At 40.9% G+C, this 22613-nt stretch overlaps 1 protein-coding gene across 3 annotated transcripts in view; it reads right to left on the bottom strand.

Annotated features, from left to right (window-relative positions):
* Positions 1-22613, bottom strand: part of LOC136758605 (tenascin) — a 50826-nt gene that overhangs the window by 12698 nt on the left and 15515 nt on the right. Inside the window, exons 2-14 of one of the 3 annotated variants that reach the window (XM_066713135.1) lie at positions 21992-22590; positions 20357-21670; positions 18201-18464; positions 17832-17947; positions 16531-16684; positions 14768-15037; positions 13455-13640; positions 11949-12038; positions 11587-11850; positions 5620-5892; positions 2634-2906; positions 1539-1811; positions 407-679 (exon numbers count right to left, since the gene is read on the bottom strand). In XM_066713135.1, the coding sequence (XP_066569232.1) occupies positions 407-679; positions 1539-1811; positions 2634-2906; positions 5620-5892; positions 11587-11850; positions 11949-12038; positions 13455-13640; positions 14768-15037; positions 16531-16684; positions 17832-17947; positions 18201-18464; positions 20357-21670; positions 21992-22460 (4219 nt within the window). In that variant the 5' untranslated portion in view covers positions 22461-22590. The remainder of the gene's footprint in view (positions 1-406; positions 680-1538; positions 1812-2633; positions 2907-5619; positions 5893-11586; positions 11851-11948; positions 12039-13454; positions 13641-14767; positions 15038-16530; positions 16685-17831; positions 17948-18200; positions 18465-20356; positions 21671-21991; positions 22591-22613) is intronic. The other 2 variants (XM_066713133.1, XM_066713134.1) reach the window with 2 other exon arrangements.

The following is a 22613-nucleotide window of genomic DNA, read 5'->3' on the forward strand; positions in this document are numbered from 1 at the left end:
GACAAACTGCTGGAAACCTGGTGAATGCAAAGCAAGAGAATGAAAAGAAGCCTTCAGCAGAGTGACAGAGGCTGCGAGTGCATACTGAGAACCCTCACTAAAAGCAGCCCAAAGTTCGAGGAAAGTTGAGGGGAAAACCTTTGCTTTGCAGTAAACTTTCCCCCAGAAATCTAACGAACCTGCAGTTCTGTTAGTTTGATTGAGGGCCTGTAGCTTTTAGATATAGATCAAGGCAAGAAGGTGATAGTGTAGCCTAACCATACAATTGACATGCAGTCACACAGTCCTTTACAATTCAATCTCTTGGCTCATTATCAGATATCTTTCACATCACAGTTCCTTTAACAGCAGCACTACACTAGATGATTGTGTAAAACAGTTGAGATATGGATAAATTACGCAGTACCTGTAATGGCAAAAGTCGAGAGAGGGGGCGTGCGGCGTCCCAGGGACAGGCCGTACAATGTAATGTTATAGCCCGTGGCATCTGCCAGGCCCTTGATACTGGCATTTCGGGCACCTTCAGGCATTGTGAGGTCCAGGGGGTTATACAGCATGTCAGAATCTCTGACCTGGATGACAAAGCCGTCAAACGTGCCAGCCACCGTGCTCCAAATCAGGGTGAAGGAGTCTGGGGTGATATCTGACACAGCTAGAGTGCCCAGTCTTGGATCTGGCTCTGAATAAAAGAGAATTGATGCTTGTTTGTTTTCAAAGGGGGATGGTAGTGGTGGCTTTTAACTTATTATAGTAAATAAACTACAGAACATGCATGCAATATGTTACTTAAACATGCCACTGTTATGTAAAAGCAATGTAAAATGTATATATAAAAAAAGGTTTACTGTATCTAAATGTCTCGGCATAGTTTCAGCTCAAGCCTTAGTGGCTTTACATGTGAAAGCTCAGGTCTTTAGTGCTGGAACTTCAATTCTGAGATACAAATTACACATGAACAACAGATGGCAAATTGGAAACGTATGATGGGACCCTCAATAAGAACCATTAAAGTCAGGGTCTATATATATATATATATATATATATATATATATACTTATGTCTTTATGTGCTCCACAACTTGTAATTTATAGTTGTTGTGACTCTGGCCTTTGGGTCAGCTGCATAAATATTCCCAGGTGTGGACATATTGAAACCCATTTTTATGTTTCCTTTGCACTTTGCAAGGTCACTTCCTTTTGTTGAATCTCAGCCCTCATGTTAACAATCACTTTTCCTGGTGTGTGAGGCATGGAAAGGGGTAATATACTTCTATCAAGTGAATGCAGTTTTTTTTTTTTTTTTTTTTAATTGGCACAGAAATGACTATTGCTCAACAGTCACAGAACCTGTTGTATTTGAATGAATATAAACACAATTCTCATTATATCATCAATGGAAAGATAGCTGGAGAATTTAGTAAACTACATATGGGATGAGATTTCAGGACTTAAATAAAGTTACTCAAACACAGGGAGGATTAAAACAAGAAAAGGACAGAATAAGTGAAAATAAAATGAGCAATGAGAGAGATACAATACCTGTGGTAGCTATGGTTGTTAAGGGCAGTGTATTCTGGCTGCCAGAGCTGCCATATAATTTGATGTCATACTGTGTGCTGCCCTTCAGCCCGGAAATTACTGTGGAGCGCGCCCCACTGGACAGAGTTCGCCCCATTGCCTGCGAGGGCAAAGCAGACTCTCTGATCTCAACAACAAAGTTATCAAAAGCCCTTTCTCTCGTCGTCCAAGAGAGCGACAGGCTTTCTGAGGTAATTTTAGAAACAACTAGTTTGCCCAAGTCAGGTTCTGCAGCTACAGAGGAGAAAAGAGTCAGCATTGATTTGTAAAAAAACAATGTATCCGAGCTGCCAACCCATTTTCCTAACCCAGAGCTACCAACCCCCAATCACCACCACCCCCCTGTCCGCCTTCTTCTTTACACCCCCAACCCTGCCCTTCCTCCAGACCCTTTCCCATTGTTTGCTGGCCTCCCTACTACCACCTCTCCCCAACACCTACCAAATAAAACCACTTTATTTTTCCATTTCAAAAATACAAACTATGCACTTGTATTTTACTGCTGGTATCGCAGTTTAGTGTCACAACCTTTTGGAAGCTCCTGGGTCTACAAAAGTAACACATTTAGCACAACAAAAACAGATGTAAAAGTGGAGACTTGCATTAAAAAAAAAAAAGATTTAATAAACTCCAGATGGAAAATTGTTAATCTACAAATGCAAAAAATACATGTAAGACGTCTTATTCTGAAACATATGCAATACTTGCAGCTGCTTAGGAGTTGAGAATTTACACTTTATATAAATATATCTCACATGTGAAGATTGCTAAATATAAACAAGTCTTTGTAGTGAAGAGAGCTGTTAAGGAAGATTGAGTTCATACTGGTAATCTCAAGATAATAATAATATGATTTGTCAATGTAAGGACCTCTGAAACTGACTAAACAAACACCAAATTTTGGAAATGAACACTAAAAAGCTAATTTATGGCTTTAGAAATTGGACAACAGTATTAAAATCAATGGATATGTTACCCCCACCTCAAACTGTAATAAAATCAACACAGACTTCCTAGGACTAACACCCTGTTGTGAAATGAAAGCAATTGCAATACCTGTGGAAGCAACAGTACTGACAGCATGACTTCTGACACCCCGGACAACCCCATAGAGGTAGGCTATATAGTCAGTGCTGGGGCTCAGCCCTGAGATATCAGCGAACAGTGAATGGCTGGTTATGTTAAATTCCATGGGCTCCATCAGCCTGTTGGAATCTATGATCTCCAGGACAAAACCCTCAAAATCCCCTTCCGTGCCATTCCAGGAAATTCGGAAGCTTTCTGAGGTAATGTTAGACACAAACAGACTGCCAACTGTCGGTTCTGCCACTAGAGAGAGAAACAATTATTGTCTTTTAAAACATGTTCATCAAGATATACTGCGTAAGCCATTACAAAGTTTAGCATGTCTCAGTTTTAAAAACCTATGGAGCTTAAGACTATGGGATGTTGATACACTACCACATTACAGTAGATGACAAACTTTATTTATATATTATGAATTTCCAAAAGCTAATGATGTATTTGAAGGAGATCCTTCACTCCTTTTACAGTTAATAAAACTTTCTAAGGTCTTATAATGAGACTCTATTACTCCTGACTAAACGATCCAGCCATCACTCATAGGTTTCAACATTGCTCAGTGTTTATCTACCATTTGAACAGGCATTTGAATGACATGCAAGACTTTATTAACAATATTATTATAACTAAGTGTAAAAGCCACATACAAGATCAAATTCAGCTGCCATTAATTATATAATGTACGGGGTGGAATTTGCTCTTTCAAATAAATGTAAGCCTTTTGTTTATTTCTGTGCCTATGCTTTCAAAGGAGACCTTCTCTTATTCTACTCACTCTGTCCTTGTAGGTGTACCCTATTTAATTATTTAAAAAAAAATCCAGACACAGACTGTGGAGTTCTAAAAATATTGGAATGGAGCACACAGTGCAATGTGCTAGATAACTGTCTTGCACTCAACATACATTAAAAAAAGACAGTTCTGTTGTAGATATTCAGAACTGGAGTGCTTTATTGTTTTGTTTTTTTTACTTCACGTTCTGGCAAAGCTTCCTTTGGCAGAATTAAACAATCTTAGCAAAGCATTTTATGTGCAAATGGAAACTTCCTTCTATTGGGCAAGTTAAGTTAAAGTGGACTCTTTGACACAGAATGCTACCACAAAATAGGTTTCACTTAATTCTTTTGAGCATCAAGAGGACAAACAAAACAAAAACTGCCTCTATGGGAGAATCTGATTTGATGGTGTGCTTTTGAGGGGCAGGGAAACTGAAGGTGCCTTATCTAACAGTGCTGAGACCCCGTTAAAGGAATTATGCACTGACTTGTTATGAGCCAGTTGTTAAAATAGTTTATGTGTTCTTTAAACATCTCAATCCATGTCCCTATTGCTCAAAACACCCTTTTATTGTTACTTGGCCAAACTTCACAAGAGAACAAACAGAACAAACAAAAAGAAACAAAGAAAAGCTTTAATTATATATAAAAAAAACTAATTCAAATAAGACATCAAAGGACATTAAAGAGCAGGAGAGGGAGGAGAAGGGAGCTGCTGGTGACAGCAGCAGGTCTCTGGCCTGTAATTAGTAGTAGCTTTTAAGAGTGACTTAAGAAACAAAGAGAGGTGGTTAGAGAGTACACTGTAGTGTCAAAGCAAACCACTCAAAAGGATGGGTTATTGGAAAATATGACCCTGCAGTCATAACAGTATGTCCTGAGATTTAAACAGTTTCCTGAGTGATGGTAGAGAGGAGAATGGAGTTTTCATGCACGAAGTAGCTGTAGTTTCTCAGAAGCCCCAGAACATTCTCCGAAGCAGATGAAAGCCAGCCAATGAACAATCAGACAAACAAGGCTAGAACACCAGGTGGAGAAGATCTCAGATTTCCCCCCCCTTGACATTTATACTAGCCTAATGGATCAGCATAGAAAATCCCCAGGGAGTAATAATGGCTACTGTATATTGTAATATATATACACAAGCACACATGTATATACATATATTCATATATACACACACAGAAACTGGAAAAAAAAAAAAAAAGGTTTTACATAAATCCAACTGAAAGATACTCTAGAAGAGCAGATCTAGACCACTTAACACTAATGAAAACAAGGAAAAAATATCACTAAATGGTATTTTAATTGTCAAAGGACATTTGTGTGTATGTCAAGAACCAGACAAGGTCCAATCCAGAAAAAGGCGTCTGACATTTACAAACTACCAATGCTTATGAAAAAAAATGATAGCAATCAGCCATATAATGTTGCAACCATTGCATTTTGGGGTTTCACAAGATCTAGACTTCAAAGCTGAAGAGCTGTCCACCACCTGGTCATTGTCATAGTCTTAGGAAATGTCTACAAGAGGAGTGTTAAGGTACGAAGAGTACTGCTGAATGATCATGAGGGCCCAGGATGCAGATACCAGTTTGAGTTGCACACATTCGAGGTGTCAGTCCAGCAGATGATGATGACACATTTGACATTGACAGTGAAGTGGTCCAGTAAGGACCGCTTTAGTTAAGACATGTCTTAAACAGGCAGATGGACTATCTGTAGTGTTAGGCGTTTGGACCCTACATACACAAGCTGTTCCTAGGCTGAACATGAAATGAATGAATGGGTTTGTGGTGGGTGAGGGTGTTTTTGCAACCACTGCAGGAAACGAGGACTCACCAAAATGCACTGTATGGGAATGAGAGGCTTCATGCACTCGTGAATGATGTGAAAGAGGGATGCAGCAAGATGGCGATGGCTGGCTGGTTGCTCACTTGTTTGCAGCAATTGGATATGAGACCACGCTCTGGGATAGGAGCGACACAGTGGCTGTCAGGTGAAATGATATGAAAAAGTTTTATTTCTAGATAAAAAGAAAAAGGAAAGATGGGGGGGATGGAGATGGAGGGTTGGCTCATGTGACCGAACTGCTGCTTGACACCACAGGTTAATCTGAAATAAGAAAAAAGGAAAGAAAGAAAAGGCGCAAGCTGCAGGAATCCCAACCCCCGAGGGAATACCTGTTCGGGCTTCTGCAAAGACAGGCTGAGTGCGGGACCCGCGCACCAGACCGTGCAGGGTGATCTTATACAAGTAGCTGGGCTTCAACATGGTGATGCCCAGGTTCCTGACATCACCAGACACGATGTGGTTCTGCGAGTCAGGCCCGCCCTCAGCATCAGTAACTTCAATGAGAAAGCTTTCAAAGGCCCCGTCGGCCGCGCCCCACGACAAATTGAAGCTGTCCCCAGAAACATCTGAGACCACTAGCATGCCAAGCGTGGGCTCCTCTTCTGGATAACAAAACACATTGAAAACCAAACACATTAAACACAAACACACAGACAAAAACAAGTAACACAAAACAATAGATAGAGGAAGGGAGCATGCAAGTGCTTTTTTTAGGGATATTTTTCAAAGCGCTGAACATGTTATTTTTAAAAAGCAGCTGCCTCCTATTCACTCTTTATAGTGAGGAATATCACCATGAGGAAATGTGAAATTAAAATGTATGCTATTAATCTGCAATATTCAATCATATTATTTAAGTATAATTATTAGCTTTAAATGTTCTAGAAATAAAAGCTTCTCTGCTTTTTTTAAATTTATGATGGGGATTAATTTTTAAAACAAAAATGCTTTCAGACAAAGCTTCTTGCAAACCCCTCTCCCTGCATTGTTGAAACAATAGTGACATTACATTTTGTGCTGTCAATAAAATATGCTTACAATAAAACAAAACACTGAAAATTATACAAACATAGAAATGAGATGGAGGAATGGGAGTGAAAAACACCAGAAAGAAAAGTATTTTTTTTATAAACATGATAGGGAGGAAAAATGTATGATGTGTAACACATAATATGTGAAATGGAAAAGCAATGGAATCTGTAAAAATAAAAAATATTATTTAACAAGAATGATGTATAAGTGAAACTTGAGACAAGACATTCAGTCTCTTGACTGAATCCCTTGACAATCCTACTGGATTGCGTAAAAAGGTTTTTTTAAATGTTTGTGCTTTGAAAACAACCAGATTCTACTTTCACATTCAGCAGACCCTATATACATTTCATAGCTCATTCAAAGTAAGTGAGTTAAATCCACTCCAAACAATTGTATTCCAGCAAGTCACTAGTATACAGAGATCCAGTCATCAGTATCATCATGCTTTACTTTGATTCATGCATGTCTTTCAATACATTTTTAACATTGCTCTAGAACATACCTTAATCCAAGCAACACCAGTTACTAATTATCATGTAGTACAATAATCAGCCTGTAAACGAGCAATTGACAGAGTGTTTGATTGGAAGATTTTTTAATAAAAGACAAAACTTTGTTTAAAAAAAAAGCGTGCATTCATTATAGTTTTGGAACCAAAATTTAGTTTTCTCATACCATGCACTGGTACACAGCATTCCTTATAGTTCATTTTACAAACAAAATGAGACCTTGCTGAAGTGGATTCAGGCAGAGCACTTTTGGGCATGCGTAGTAAAAAACTTTCCCATTCATTAAATATCAGACAGCTTATTTGTAATAGAAAGTAACTGGCGCTTGTGAGTTTGGAGAATAACCTTCAAGAAGATGGAAGGAAAACAGAGACAGACATTACAGTGGGGGTGGTGGGGGTGGTGGAGGTGGAATGATAACATGGGACCATGGATGAAATACCTGTGTTGGCAATAGCCTTGAGAGACAGTGACCTCTCTCCCTGGGCAATCCCATACAGTGAAACCTCATAAAGTATGCCAGAGGACAAGCCATCTAGGTCAGTGTGTCGGGCATCTCCTGGCACTGTAACCTCATAAACCTTGTTGGACTGTTTTAAATCTTTCAGTTCTACCAGGAAACTATCATATGGTCCACCAGGAATGGCCCAGGCCAGGCCCAGGCTATTCTGGGTAACCTTTGTGACGTTGAGATCTCCAAGGGGCTCCAGGCTTGAGCTCACAGGCTCTGTGCCAGGGGGCTGTGACACAGCCACCGTAGATGGCACTTCTGTTTTTAGGGACATGTGTGGAGCAACTGTTGGATGGTGCTGCATGTTGGAAGCTAACGTTGGAGCACTTTTGACATTCAAGGAGACTACATCCACAGAGGCTGTAGTAGACGTAGGTGCTAAACAAAAGTACATTCAAGCGTTAATGAATAACTTCTGCGGGGAGAAGACAAAGAGAAACGTTAACCTGCAGAGAGCTGCTGCGTTAACAGGTATAATTTTAAGCCAGCGCGGGAAGAGAAAAGATACTTGGCTTACTTCACAGTGGAATGAATAACAATTTCAAGATACATTTAATAAAAGCAAAACGAAAAACTTGATTGCTTTCAGACAAAGGATTTTTGTGTATGAAACATTCACCATTATATGTATTATGTCACAATGTGCTGTTCAGAATGGAAGAAAACAATAGTCATTTCACCATGATTTGAAATCTTAAAACATCTTAAAATATTTCTTGTTGTTGTCTGTCTTCAGCAAAGAAATCGGTCACTAAGATCAACATGTTTTCATTGCATTGTCAAACCCTCCCACCCATTCTGAGGGTGGATCAATGCTTGCATGCTGCTAATTCATATGCTCATTCATATGCTGGTATTAATGGCCCTGAACAAGCCATTAATTTTTGAAGGTCCCATATAGCCTGCCTGAGCAGAAGTACACAGTACACTTCAAAATCATGAAGAAGCCATGCAATGCGATGCAACCTTCAATTGGACAACCAGGTCGTGTCCACATTCCAGTGAGAGGCAGGTAGCTGAAGATGTACAAATACGCTACCATTATCCTCTTCCAGGGCACATTCAAGTGCTAAATGGTATGTAAATGGAATGGCAAACAATGAAGATGAAACAAATGATATATGTTGGCTCTGGCCTGCAGAGCTAATAGTTGCTTATAAAAGCTAAAATGGGAGACGATAAAGATACTGAAAATACGTTCTTACATCAGATGACCGCATCATTATATGTAACCACAATAGATTCTAAAGCCATTTTTTAAATTAAACCTCTCATAAGGACACATAATAGCTTAGTTTGGATTAATACCCATCAAAATTAATTGAAACAATAGCTGTCTTACAAAGCATATCATCAGACAGATATCCATTTAATTTGCTGAACAATTGTATGTTGGAGAAGTGAAAATGAAGCATGGCTAGATTAGCCTGTTGGACTCCATTTTCAATGTTCTCTACATATTGTCCTGCTCTGATGTAACCCTCTCTTTTGTAAACAGGACTGAATGTTGTCAATCTACTGAACTTCAGAAAACTGGAATTAGTTTAGCACCTGCACAGTTATACTCTTGTGGTGTAGGAAAGCAGTATAACTCCAGTCACTCCAGCGTCAATGTCACCTGGACCTGATTTTACAAACTCCCAATTACATGACTGAGCTGAACCCTGCTCAGCGTGGTAGCATGTGCAAATATCTCCCATTTTATACCACAATTTAGCAACTTGCTCTGCTTCTCAGGCCTGGCCTTCCCAGCATGCAGATGGAGATGGGATGAGGTGAAGCCATATGGCCACTCATGACATGCATACCAAGGACCTCTTCTGGGCATGCCATGCTTTTGCTCCAATATGCAGTGGAGCAATCGAGAAATAGTACATATTGCTCTTTCTTTAAATTGTCATGCAACCACTTGTACTGCTTTTACAGTCCTTTCATATAATTGTTTAAAATTATTGAACCATCTGACATTTGTAAATTGTGATAATATATTTTGTCCTGCCTAATGGTAATCTACTTATAAATTAAAACAAAGAAAAAGGCTCAGGACAGAGAGCAGAAGACAATGCTGGCTGTCTTGCAGCCTAAATAGTATATACCTGTAACAGCAACTGCTTCAAGTGGCGTTGATCTTTGGTTATTGATTATTCCATAAAGCCTTATTTGATATGCTGTGGCCGCCCTCAAGCCACGGATTCTAGTGCCTGTTGCATCTCCAGGGAGATGGGTCTCCATTTTATCCCATAATCCCATTGTGTCTCTACATTCTACAGTGTAACTATCAAATGCCTCCATATTCCAAGAGAGATGAAATCCATCTGATGTAGCGCCCACAACTGTCAGGGCCCCAATATCATCCTCTCGCCCCATCCCTGAGATTTGGGGATCTGTGGCGTCTAGAGACATAAAGCTAATAAGATTTTCCTCTGACACTTTTGGAGTTGTGAGTTCAGGGATATAGTCAGCTAAATAGAATGTGAATGAAGCTACAAGAAAACACACAACAAAACACAAGAATTAAAATGAAGGAGAAACTTTGTGATTTGGAGGTCCAGTTTAGGGGAAAGGGTGCCATCAAGGTCAAATTTATGATGTATGATTTGTTTGTTTGTTTTGTTTTGTTTACTCAAATTACTGAAATGCATAATTATAATTCCTTAAATTACTGATGAACATCAATAATGTTTTAGCCTTGGTACTAATTAATGGTTCACTGGCTTGTTCATATACTAAAAAAATCAACCACTAGTAGGTGAGACTGACTTTTTCTTTACCCAGATTTTCAAATAGAAATGTTTTAAATTCCCTTAATCCTTCAACAATAGCCTGGACCTGGAAAGTGACCCAGTGCAAGCAAGGTACATTGCCTATGAAAAATGCTCCAGTGTATAAAAAGATAAGGAAAAAAGCACACAGTTACAGTTCAACATTTATGTGAAGAAAACATCATTGTACATTTCTCATCTTTATAAGGGTGCTATACTTTATTTTACCCTTTCCTTGAGTTAGCTATAACTATATGAATTTAAATACATAAACATTATGCTATATGCAATCATTTAAACTAAATAATATTCTGAAACGAAAATACACAGAAGGGAAATTTAGTAGATGTTTTTTTTTTCTATAACCGTAACGGCAAAAACATTTCAAAACTCGCCGCAATTAAGGAGCAGTAAGGCAAGAACCTGGAGGGCACAGACACAATCTATTTGCATTCTTAAAAGCTTGGATGCCTGTGTGGTGCATATTGTTTAACAGTAATACCAGGAATAGGAAAAATAAACAACAAGGATTATGAGAGTCGCTGATGTTAACTGGATAAGGTATGGAACCAATTTATTTAACCGTATAATAGTTCATCGCGGTCAAATCAAACAGAAACGGGGGATAGGCACACTGCAGCAATTAGCACATGAATGAGCTTTGTGTGCGGCAGAGAACAGCTCTATTCTATATGTTTTGGCTATGGGGGAAAATTTCAATAAAGGGTATTTATTCTGAACCATGCCTCTGTCTTTCCCTCATGTCATATTAATTTTGCTGTAGAGTGCTTTCCAGCTATCATTTCATAACTGAATCTGTGTGTCATACACAATTCAGGGAGTGTGTGTGTGGGGGGGGGGTTGTTTTATTTGGCCTTGGTTATGCCTGCCGCACTGTGCCTAAAATCTGGCAACGAACATAAAATCCAGAAGGTTTTGTTTATCTTTTGCCCCTTTTTTCTATGAAAGGGAAAAAAAATCCATATACTAAACTAAAGGTTTGTCGAATATGTGGATGGAACGCCAATGGCTGGAAGAACAAGAACAAGAAGTATAATCTTCTATCCATGCTTGGCTTTCATGCCATTTATGGACTGCACTGATAAGGACTGAGAAAAAAGTAAACGACCATAGAAAATAGAGCAGCAGTCTGATCCGAGCTGAAATCTGCAGCGATTTCAAAATGTAAAGCGGTTTGTTTCTATTTTTTGTTTCTCTTTTTGATTTCAGATCCTGATTGAAGACTTTGCCACACAACATCAACAACCATGGATGCATTTTATGGCACAGCTTCTATCCCAGAGCACCTTACTCTGCATGAACCGGACTTTCATTGAATCTCAGCCGAACATGAGGCACCTGGGGTGTCCCGTGTGTCTGAAACTAAAGTGAAGGCAGACAAAATACATCCAAGCTTTGCTGGGGGCCAAGCATTGCCTCTGACCCCCTCCCCGATCACCGTCTAAGTCATGCACTTACCCGTTGAAGCAGTGATGGTGGCGGGTTTGCTCTTTTGCCGACCCCTCTCTGCAACCAGGGTGATGGTGTACTGCATGCCGGGATCCAGGCCACTGAGCGTGTTAGAGGTCTCATCAGCAGGGACCTCCACCTCCTGCCTCTTCCCATCTGCGGACGTGTAGACGAGGCGGTAGATGTCAATCTTGGCCAGGGGCCTCCTCCAGTGCAGGGAAAGGGTCCTCTCCGTCGCCCCGCTTACCTTCAGGTCGCTGGGAGCATCCAGGTCTGAGGAGGTAGGTGGATCAAATTCAGCAAATCATGGAAAAAGTCGAGATGCAGTAAATGCTTCTAGCTGGCGCCTAGGATTTTCTGTACATGCTTACCAGTGGCTGCATTGATGGTGGCTGGCATGCTCTCTTTGTCGTCCTTCATGGCAGTAACCCCCATTCCGTACTCAGTGCCTGGCCTCAGACCTTTGCAATAAGGAGCAGAAGGGGGTAAATTGACTGATGTTTATTTGTAAATCATAGCTATATATATATATATATATATATATATATATATATAATGTTACTGAATTAAACACATATTAAAAAAATTAAATAAGGGGAGATTGGGGATGGGAAAGGAACTGGGACTAGTTTTGCAAGAAATGTCCTTTTTTTTCTCATGGCACTACTGTGGATTTATAGGGTGATCACATTTGAAGAGAGATATCGTCACATTAAATTTGTCTACTGTTAAGTAAAAAATCCATCTGCTTTCGAACCATGTACAAATATCTTGCTGATATGTCGTTTTGGCTGAATACATTTTACTACCACATGAAGGGTTTGGAGAATCCACCCGCTCCCTGTAATTAGGCTTTCTGTCCAAGTCCTGCAATTTACTGTACTTATTTCATTTATTAACTTATACAAGGGTGATTGTGTAGGAGCCTCACGGCATGAAATTATACCTAATGCAAAGCAAAGTCATTATCAATAAAATCACCAGCGTGACAGTAATTAGAGATAATAACTGGGTGGTGGGGGGGTAGGAACGTGAGGTGTGTAGCAAGCTTTTAGAGTTATTATCTGAGCTCTAAAGGAGAGCAGTCCTCAGAACAAAGAAGAGAACCAGACAAAAAAACTAAAACTAAAATTATATTCCTTAGGTGCATTACTCTCTACATGTAATAGTGCATGTATTATAAAATTAGTCTGGCAAAAAGCATTGCTATCAAAGGGTTCTGTGATGAAAATGTTTAAATTGTTTTGCTAAAGATCACTTTCTAAAGCAAACAAAGGGTTTGATTGAAACCAGCCGGAGACGAGCAAACAGCTTGAATTAAACATCTTAAAAGCTTCCCCATATACCAAAAAATGTTGCGGTCAGAGAATAATTTAAAAACACAAAAATCTGAAGGGAATCAGTAACTGCTACAATGCAAAAAGTCAAAGTCAAAATATGTGATTACAACTGTTAGTGATTTGAACTATTTGAGCACAAATCCCTATTTATAACATGTCATTTTCAATAATGTCAAGGAAATCAAGGAAAACACAGACCCAAAGTTATTCTGTACACAATATTGTTCTGATCAAGTGTTCCCTCCACAATTCAGTGGTACATAACGCTTATTTGCAAACATTAATTAAAAAAAATAACATTAAAAAAACATGAATTGCAGAAAAGGTGGAGATAATTAAAGAGATTCAAAAGTGGAGCATTTTTGACAAGAGTTAGTGAAATCTAAACTTAATTAGAACAACATGAAATAGAATAAATATGAAAGATGGTGCACTCTCACTGGCCAAGCACCATAAAGAAAATAAAAATGAATACGGAGGTTGTCTTCTGTTCCTGCACGAACAGTTGTTCTAGGTTTCCTTTTATAAGCTCCTTACCAGTGACCGTGGTTTTGGTGGTAGCTTGCCGGCCTCTTGGCACGGTGATCTCTGCATGTTCACCCCCGGAGATAGGGGCATATTTGATCCGGTAGCTTGTCACGTCAGCCTGGCTGTTCTTCCACTCCAGAGTGATGCTATTTTCGGTCTGCGACAGAGTCTGCAGGTTCTTGGGAGCATCCAGATCTGGAATGGTAAACAAAAGAGGTTCTCTTGAATCTCTAAGGAGTATGATCATGTTTTTTGATCCTAGTAGTTAGTCAAGATGCTAAGAAATAGCACAGAAAAACCTTAATCTTGACACAGGCCCATTTCACACGCCATTCTAACTAGCTATAGGATCGAAACTTTAACATAAGAAGCACTTCAGTTTTATCAACACATTACAGAAAATGTGTCTTCATTATCTTGAGAGAGTATTAATTCTATATTTTACACTACTTCGCTTAAATGCTCCTTGGACACATTGATGTCCTTACTAAAATTAGGCAGGGGCTACAACCCAAATATATTCATGCACAATATCATGATAGCACTTTGCATTTCTAGTCTTAATGATAATTGAATAAGAAAACAGATATAATGTACAATAATACAATCCTGATTAATTGTTAAAATGTTAAGAGCATTACTGTATTGTGTGTGAATAAATAATTGATTATAGCTGGATCACTTATCTCTTTGGTAATCAGCTCACTTTGTTCCAATGATACTCTTGTAATGAACCAAATATATACAAACACGTTTATAAATGTTTGATGTTATTATAAGACTGATTACTGAAGGCTTAGCGGTTGTATAATTTATTTAAATAACACTGGGAATCTCTGTGTTTGTATGAAAGCAAAGAGTCAATTATATAACTGAAACATGGTCAATTTGCACATTCCAATTTTAACATGGTTTAATCTCCATATATGCATGGATATGCCCTGTTTTCATTGCAGTTTCCTATGGGATATACACACAATGTACATTTGCTACAACAGATTATGATACTAGACATTTCCACAAAAAAGGATGAGGCACTGGATAAGGGCATCTGCCCATAAATAAATAAATAAATAATAATAATAATGACAAGAGCAGTGTTTCACAGCCCTTGTAAACTCCACTGTGGTCAAGTATGGTTTGGATAATAGTCTAGCACAGGAAAAAACAATTGAGGCTTGTACCCATAGGACAAGTTATGATTGTGAGTGGGAAACTATTGTTAAAAATGGAAAGATATCAGCCCACAAATGTACCAGGGTGAGGTATTCTAAGGGGGTGTTGTGGTCATAACTGTGCTCAGAGCAGTGTGCTTCTCTCACCGGTGGTGAAGGTCTCAGAGACTGGCTCGCTAATCATCTTGCCACGCCGGGACACCAGTGACACTTCGTAGTCCGTGTCGGGCTTCAGGTTACCCACGTTGTACTGGGAGTCGGACGGAGAGAGCTCCACAACGGTCCTGTCAGTGGGCTGCGAGACGGGGCCATAGGACAGACTCACACTGTCCACTTGGGCCACGGGTTTGAACCAAGTGATGAAGGCTGTGGAGTCCGTCACATCACGCACCTCGACCTGGCTCGGGGCGTCGATCCCTGTGAAGTGAAATCGGGGAGGTGAGAGGGGCAGAGCTGACCTGGGCACCTTCAAAATGGTGGACTTCCCTTTAATCTCTACTAGCAAATACGGACATAAAAACATGAAATTGCATGCAGTCATGTTAAGCTGGTAGTCGTATCCCCCGAAACACTGGAAGTCCTAACTGAAAGTGCATCTATAGACATCTAATGGAAACGCAGCAGGCAGCAGCTGTCACAAAATGCAGCCTCTTTGAGAGACAGGATGATGCAGAAAAAAAAAAAAGGAAAAAAAAAAAAGCATTTGAGTTTTATTTATCTGACATACTGTAAGTGTTTTACGGGTGTAAACAGTTGTCACATAGTCCACCACCCCTTTCAAGCAGCTAACATCTGCTCTGTGTAATTAGCCCTTCATAGTAATCTGTGTGGTATGGATGGAAGGCTTCTTAATTGGGTTAAAAAAAAAGCTGAAATAAATGCATTTTTGAAAGTTCAGGCTACATTTATATATGCAAAGGGATACCTTCCTGTTGTCCTTGTGGAGCTGCTATTTTTGTCTGTTATGACTAATTCAATCTAAACATTGAAACACAACAGTGGTTAGGTGTTTCACTTTTCACAAACCTCAGAAGACTTTCCTATATTCCAGCATTCCTTTTACACAGGTCTGGTGTTGCCCCTATGTAAACCAATGCCGTAATGTTTTAAACAAGTAGGTAAATAACGACGGCAGTGGCAGGAGAAATATAAATCAAGGCTTTTGCATGGCTTTGTTTACATTGGCAAAAGCCCTGCCATTTTTTTCCCCATAAAGAAACATACAACTAGGCAAGTAATGCATCATGAGAGGCAATAAAATGTTATGGGAAACCTTGTGAAATGCATACAGCTAAACCCAATTAAAGCATTCCTTGTTAAACTATATATATATATATATATATATATATATATATATATATATATATATATATATATATATATATATATATGTATATATCAGAGGACAAAGCAGTCCAATGCACTGTACTTGAAGGATGTAAAGTTGAAGTGTGCAATGGAAACAGTTAAACCTGTCCTTTGCATCAAATAATTCTGCCTTTCTGACACTTCAGACTATTTATTAAACCTCAACGGTATTTCCTCCCATGAGGTTTGAATTCCAGGGAAGGCACTGTATATTTTCCACAGAAGGCAGCAGTAGTCTATTACTGTGCATGGGAGAGACCTTTGGCTCTCAACCTTACTTACCACTATGGAGTCTGTGATTTTAGCTATTCTGTGGGCCAAAGAAAATCCATACCAAACTATTGAGAATGGAAGAACTCCAAATGATTTGCCAATATTTCACAAAACAAGAAAGCTTAGATATTCCAATGCCACCTAATTCAGCACCAAAATCAAATATATAAACACATCTTCTGTTTGTCTGTTGATTTCCATTTGGGTAAACAAACTCAGATCTGTTTGCATGCTCATGCTCACTCAAGCCTCAGAGGAGTAATTCTTACTTGTGATGACATTCTTGGTGACAGCGGGGCCATGGGTTTTGTTCTTGACAACCTGAAGTGTGACCTCGTATTCCTGGCCAGGCCCCAGCCCTGACTGCTCGTAGGTGGTCTCAGGCCTTCGAAGAGTGTTGACAATGCCTCCATTTTCTTCTTTCTGAAAATGTAATGATGGACAAATTAAATATGTTCTAAAAATGTAACAAAAGGTATATCACTGACATTAATTCAAACATCAAAATAAATAAATACATATAAGTTTAGTCATTCATCACCATCACGACAAGATGGGATTTCTATTTGCCGGCCCAGAGTTCCTCACTGTGGATGGAAAGTGATGTTTTCAACATGACTTTTAATGTGTTTTTCTTTTGAATTCAATAATCATGAACAATTCAATAAAATTGCAGGACAAACAAACTCAACTAAACAAAGTGCTGTGTTTCAGGGAAAAAGCAATGATTTCAGCACTTTGACATGATGAGCCCACAATATCAAAATAGTTCTAATTAAATTTAGAAATTAAAGTAACATGTGGACAAAGTTTTATTTATGTTTGGGATTTTTGATTGCTGTGCTGTGAGCACTGGAAATCAAAGGAACAATATAAAGGCAGTTACAGGAAAATCCACTGAAAGTAATTTACCATTCCCGATTTTGACTGGAGCAACAGTTTTGTTTAAAGGTTTTGGAGTGAAGACAAACAAACAAATGAGAAGTATCAAAATGTTATGATGCTCATTGCACTTGTCGGCATTAGATGTACAGTACTATAAGTCAAACGGCAATCAAAACTCCAAGTCACCTCCAATTTCCTGTATTGAGAAACAGAACAGTTTGTCTTGGGCAGAGTCAGTGAAGTGTAGAAATATTGACTTTATTAATTTGACTGTGAAAAGTGCAGCTCTTTAAAATGTATGCAAGGGTGATGAAGCTGGAGTGAAAGGAGGGGGACACACCATAAAGTCTAAAACCAATAAAAGCTGTTAAGGGTTAGCTCTCGCATCATTTCAAGGTTTATTTCCGTGTTCCCTAAGTCCTTAATGAAATCCCTGCTGAAACTATAAAGAAGGTCACATATTTTATGGACACTAGGACCATCGCCAGCAGCCTCTCAGTAGTTGAATGAAACCCAGACTTCACAGTCACTTTTTGAACACTTTGTCCTCTGCATTGCCATTTAGGTATCTTTTTTATTCCCCCACCACAGATTGATCAATGTAATGGCAAGTAATCAAAGTAATTAATATACTGTACAAATACATATTATGAAATGATTAAATATAAAGGCGAGACAGACTCACAGTGTTTCTGAAGATGAGGTTCCAGCCGTCGAAAGCAATGTCCAGGGGATCCCACTGCACCTCCACAGATGTCTCTCGCACGGACTTAAACCTCAATCCCTCAGGCTCTGGGAGGTCTGTTGAGAGAAACAAAGGCGAGGCACTTGACTATGATAGCAGGTTTATAAGGATGGTAGGCCAAAAGATAATCTAACATATAAATAATCTATGATGGTGCAACTAAAACCAACATGAAGGTGCAGATCCACAGTCACATTCCTTGGGGCACAGCCTTGCATACATATGATCACTGTAAACTGTAACTGTTGTGGCCTGTGTCTGGGTTATGGACGCTGTTTCGTTTTATGATCGCAATGCAGGATCACGTACGTGTGGCAACGCGGGCACTGACGGGCACGCTCTTTTTGTTGTTGAGGATGGCGTAGACGTTGACCAGGTACTCTACACCAGGTTCAAGCTCTCTGACAGTGGCGGCGCGCTTGTCCCCTGGCACTCGGAAGTCCAGCTCCAGGCCCCCAGGTGCCGTGGGCACGTAGGTGATTAAGTACTCAGTTACCAGCATCTCGTTGACCCAGGTCAAGTTCACCGCCTCAGTAGTAACCTCTGTCACCATCAGATCCTTTGGTGGGGCCACTGTCAAGAGAACCATACTGATGTTAACAAAGATCTTAGGTTTAGGATGGAGGCCCCTAATGTGCTCTTTATCATTTTCATTTTGTTTTGTATTTAATCTCCATCTGGACTCATTTAAAAGAAAAAACACGACTGCACTCCACAGAGGAGCTAAATATGTTTAATATATTTTTCATATGGTATGCTTCTGTTAGTAATTAGGAGTTTCCGAACTTCCTTTCAAACCTTTCTGGTTTAATCTCTTTGTGTCAAACAAAATACTGGGCAGCATGAAGATACGTGGGAATAGAAAAGCATGTCGCTGCAGAAAACAAATGGCAAACAACAGAACAAAGATTGTTTAAATGCCATTGTTTAAATGCCATTTTATTTGGGTCTTTGTAGTTGTAAGCAAAGTTTGGAATTCAGCAGTATAATTTAATCTTATAAATGTGTTCTCCTGAAATGCTACCCATGTTTTCAGGTTTGACAGGCTCTCTGGTACATTGAAAGGATAGGTACTGCCTCTTTAAAAGCTCTGGTGCCCAAACATCCCAGTTTCACCATAAACATTTCTGAGAACAACCTTGACCTCAGGGCTCTTTCTCCTTTAGATAAAAAGCACCCCTACAGCAGTCAAAAATGAGATAGATGGTCATTCTGGCACCCAACTAGGTCTGCTTGGAAAGCTTCTAGTACATTTTTTTATGATTTACATTCATTATTTGTTTATGTGAACATGATATACTTTCATGCTAAGGAAGTCATTTAGATATCTGTCTCCCCTTTCTGTGAGATCTGACATCTTTACAAAAGTCATAGTAACAGCACAGTCGTTTGATTAGTCCCGGCTAAATATGCTGACTCACACAGACCCACCAGGAAGATTTCTTTCATAGATGTAGTGAAATGCATCTAATGGCAAGCTACTGTATCCATGACAAGCAGTTAGGCCTTGATTAATTAAACACACTGAAACAATATACGGTAAATGAAAAGCCAAATAGAAATTTAGATGCTGCTGTGATGCCAGCCACCACCCATCCATGCTAATGTCTGGCAAACAAAATTGTCCAAGAGAAGATACCTTTAAAATAAGTGTATAAGTGTGTAAATTACTTTTTTATTTCCTAAAAATGATGGCAGGAAAATTACAGTGTGTAAATCGTCTGTTAACCCAATGGTATACTATATTTCTAATTGGAATTGTTAAAAGGTTTCTTTAGAAAGTGAATAAATGAAGGAGATAAAAGGAAATCGGTTCTCTGGGTTGAAAGGTAGGGCTTTGGCAATATCATTCCAGCAGCAGGAACACTTCATTACAATTCTGAAGCTAATGTAGCATAACTAATTGCCACTGCTGCTAAAACATTCTTCCTGTGACTTGTGTTGCAGAATAATAAAGCTACCTAGCGGCTGTCTGAAGTGACTGACAGTATGTAATGGCCCTTTTTGGAAAACAGACACATACATGCAGACCTCTGTGGGCAGTCAACGGTGAATTTGACTCTTAGCTCAAGACAAATTAGCTTTCAAGAATTTATCAAATTTGAAAAAACTAATTATGTTAGTTTGATGTCTTCATTGTTTTGTTGTCATTTTAAGCCACTTTAAAAATACAAATAAAATGTTGTTTCACTGCTTTAAAATGTAAAATTTAAAAGTAAAACTAACTTACATTTATACAAAAGCCCCAAAGCGGTCTATTATAATTTTATCCCTCAACAACTGTCTTCCTGGCCTTGATCACTGAAAATCAGTCCATTCCTGAGACTATATGAGAAAAACAAACATTCTTTAACTTGGAAAATATTTTATTTTGTTTCCTAGGCAGGCATTGATTTAGCCGTGTCGATAACTTTGTAAAGCATGGCTGGGATTTGGGTAGGTGTGCGGAAACATGCAGAGCTTACCTCCTGAGCAGTCTTCTCCTATGAAGCCCCCATCACAGACGCACAAACCATCAACACAGCGGCCCCTGTCATTGCAGTTGTCGGGGCAACCCAGCTGTGCGCAGTTTTCGCCGACGAAGCCCTCGTCACAGATGCATACTCCGTTGATGCAGCGCCCCCTGTTGTTGCAGTTTGAAGGGCAGGTGAGCTCGGAGCAGTCGTCTCCAGCATAGCCCTCCAAGCAGACACACTTCCCGTCCACACAGTATCCCCTGCTGTTGCAGTTGTCGGGGCAGGCCTTCTCACTGCAGTCTTCGCCGGTGAAGCCCTCATCACAGACGCACTGGCCGTCCATGCAGCGTCCACGGCCCTGGCAGTCGTTGGAGCAGGTGAGCACACTGCAGTCCTCTCCCGTGAAGCCAGCGAAGCACACGCATTTGCCATCCACGCAGTCGCCCCTGCCGAAGCAGTCGTTCGGACACGTCTTCAGACTGCAGTCTTCCCCGGCGAAGCCCTCATCACACACGCACTGCCCGTTGACGCACCGCCCTCGGTTCTGGCAGTTGTTGGGGCAGGAGAGCTCGGAGCAGTCCTCACCCATGAAGCCCTGGTCGCAGACGCACTGGCCATTGACGCAGCGGCCACAGTTGTGGCAGTTGTTTGGGCAGGCCAGCTCGCCGCAGTCCTCGCCCACGAAGCCGGGGTCACAGACGCACATCCCGTTGACGCACTGGCCGCGCTCGTTGCAGTCGTTGGGGCAGGTGAGCTCGCTGCAGTCTTCGCCGGTGTAACCTGCGCTGCACACGCACTGCCCGTCCACGCAGAGCCCACGGTTGTTGCAGTTGCCAGGGCAGGTGAGCTCGCCGCAGTCCTCCCCGGAGAAGCCCTCGTCACAGTAGCAGGTGCCGTTGATGCAACGGCCCCTGTCATAGCAGTCGTTGGGGCAGATGAGCTCCGAGCAGTCGAATCCCGTATAGCCCTCATCGCACACGCACTCGTCGTCCACGCAGCGCCCGCGGCCCAGGCAGTTGTTGAGGCAGCGTGTCTGGGAGCAGTCCTCCCCAGTGAAGCCCTCCGCACAGATGCACATGCCATCAATGCACTGTCCATTTTCCCCGCAGTCCACCGGGCACATCTCCACCCCGCAGTCCTCGCCCGTGAAGCCCTCGAAGCAGACGCACACTCCATCCACACAGCGACCCTGGTCTTGGCAGTCATTCGGGCACTCAGGCTCAGTGCAGTTGGGGCCCTTCCAGCCCGGCTCACACACACAGCTGCAGGTCTCCGTGCTGTAGTTGCCGTGACCGTTGCAGTATGGCTTAACCTCCACAACCCCTGCAGACAACAGTCAAAAGAAAGGTTATTTGATTGCAAGGAAGTGCCTTAATCTCCTTCCAAGATTAACTATATGAGCTTTCAAGTTACCTGACCTACATTTTTGCATATATAATTATTAGTATGTTAAATTTCAAAGATTGCCTTTGACAAAAAAACAGAAGTGGTAACTGCTGTCATATAATATCCTTGTGTTGAGAAAGGGCTGTAACAGAATGCCATGTTATATCTTTGAAACACTAGAAAAATAATCAGTTCTACTCTTTTCAAGCCAGACCAGAGTAAAGTGTATTTTGTTCTATATGTTGTTTTTGCTCCTACCTATAACATTGGCACCACAGCAGCCGGATCCACTACCACACTGCTCTCGCAGGGCGGACACCTGTCCCTCAAGGAGCTCCAGCCGGTTGAGGAGGTCTTTCAGGTCTTCAGCATTGTTACAGCCACAGGCCTGTCGAGGGATGTTGATGCGATGGGTGAAGACTATCTGGTTGTCTCCATCCATAGTGTGCTCTGTGTCATGGGCGTCCGAAGGGGTTTTGGGCTTGACCCCCATGCCGTCGGGGGCGTCGAGATCCACCGAGCACATGGACCCCATAGGCACGTTGATGTTGTAGACATGGTTGAACACAACGGGTTGGTCTGGGCTTGGCAGGGTGACGTTCTCGACAGCAGCTGGAATCAAGGTCTCTCTTCTGTGCCGGATCACCTTCTTAATCAGCCCTGCATCAGCAAACTTAAGCAGAGCAGCTGCAGCCAAACAGGCTAGGATTAGGCCTCGGAGCCCCATGGCTTTCAGTCAGTGGATGTGCCTGTGTCTTAAGTGTTGTGTGCTGTCCGACACAGTGGGTGCAGGAATCGCAGTCGTCAGCTGGATACAAGTGTGGGGGGGCGGGGGGGGGGGGGGGGGAGTTTGTGTCCTGTAAGGTATGGAAACAAGAAC

The sequence above is a fragment of the Amia ocellicauda genome, chromosome 9, assembly GCF_036373705.1.
Source record: "Amia ocellicauda isolate fAmiCal2 chromosome 9, fAmiCal2.hap1, whole genome shotgun sequence".
In the NCBI taxonomy this organism is placed as follows: domain Eukaryota; kingdom Metazoa; phylum Chordata; class Actinopteri; order Amiiformes; family Amiidae; genus Amia; species Amia ocellicauda.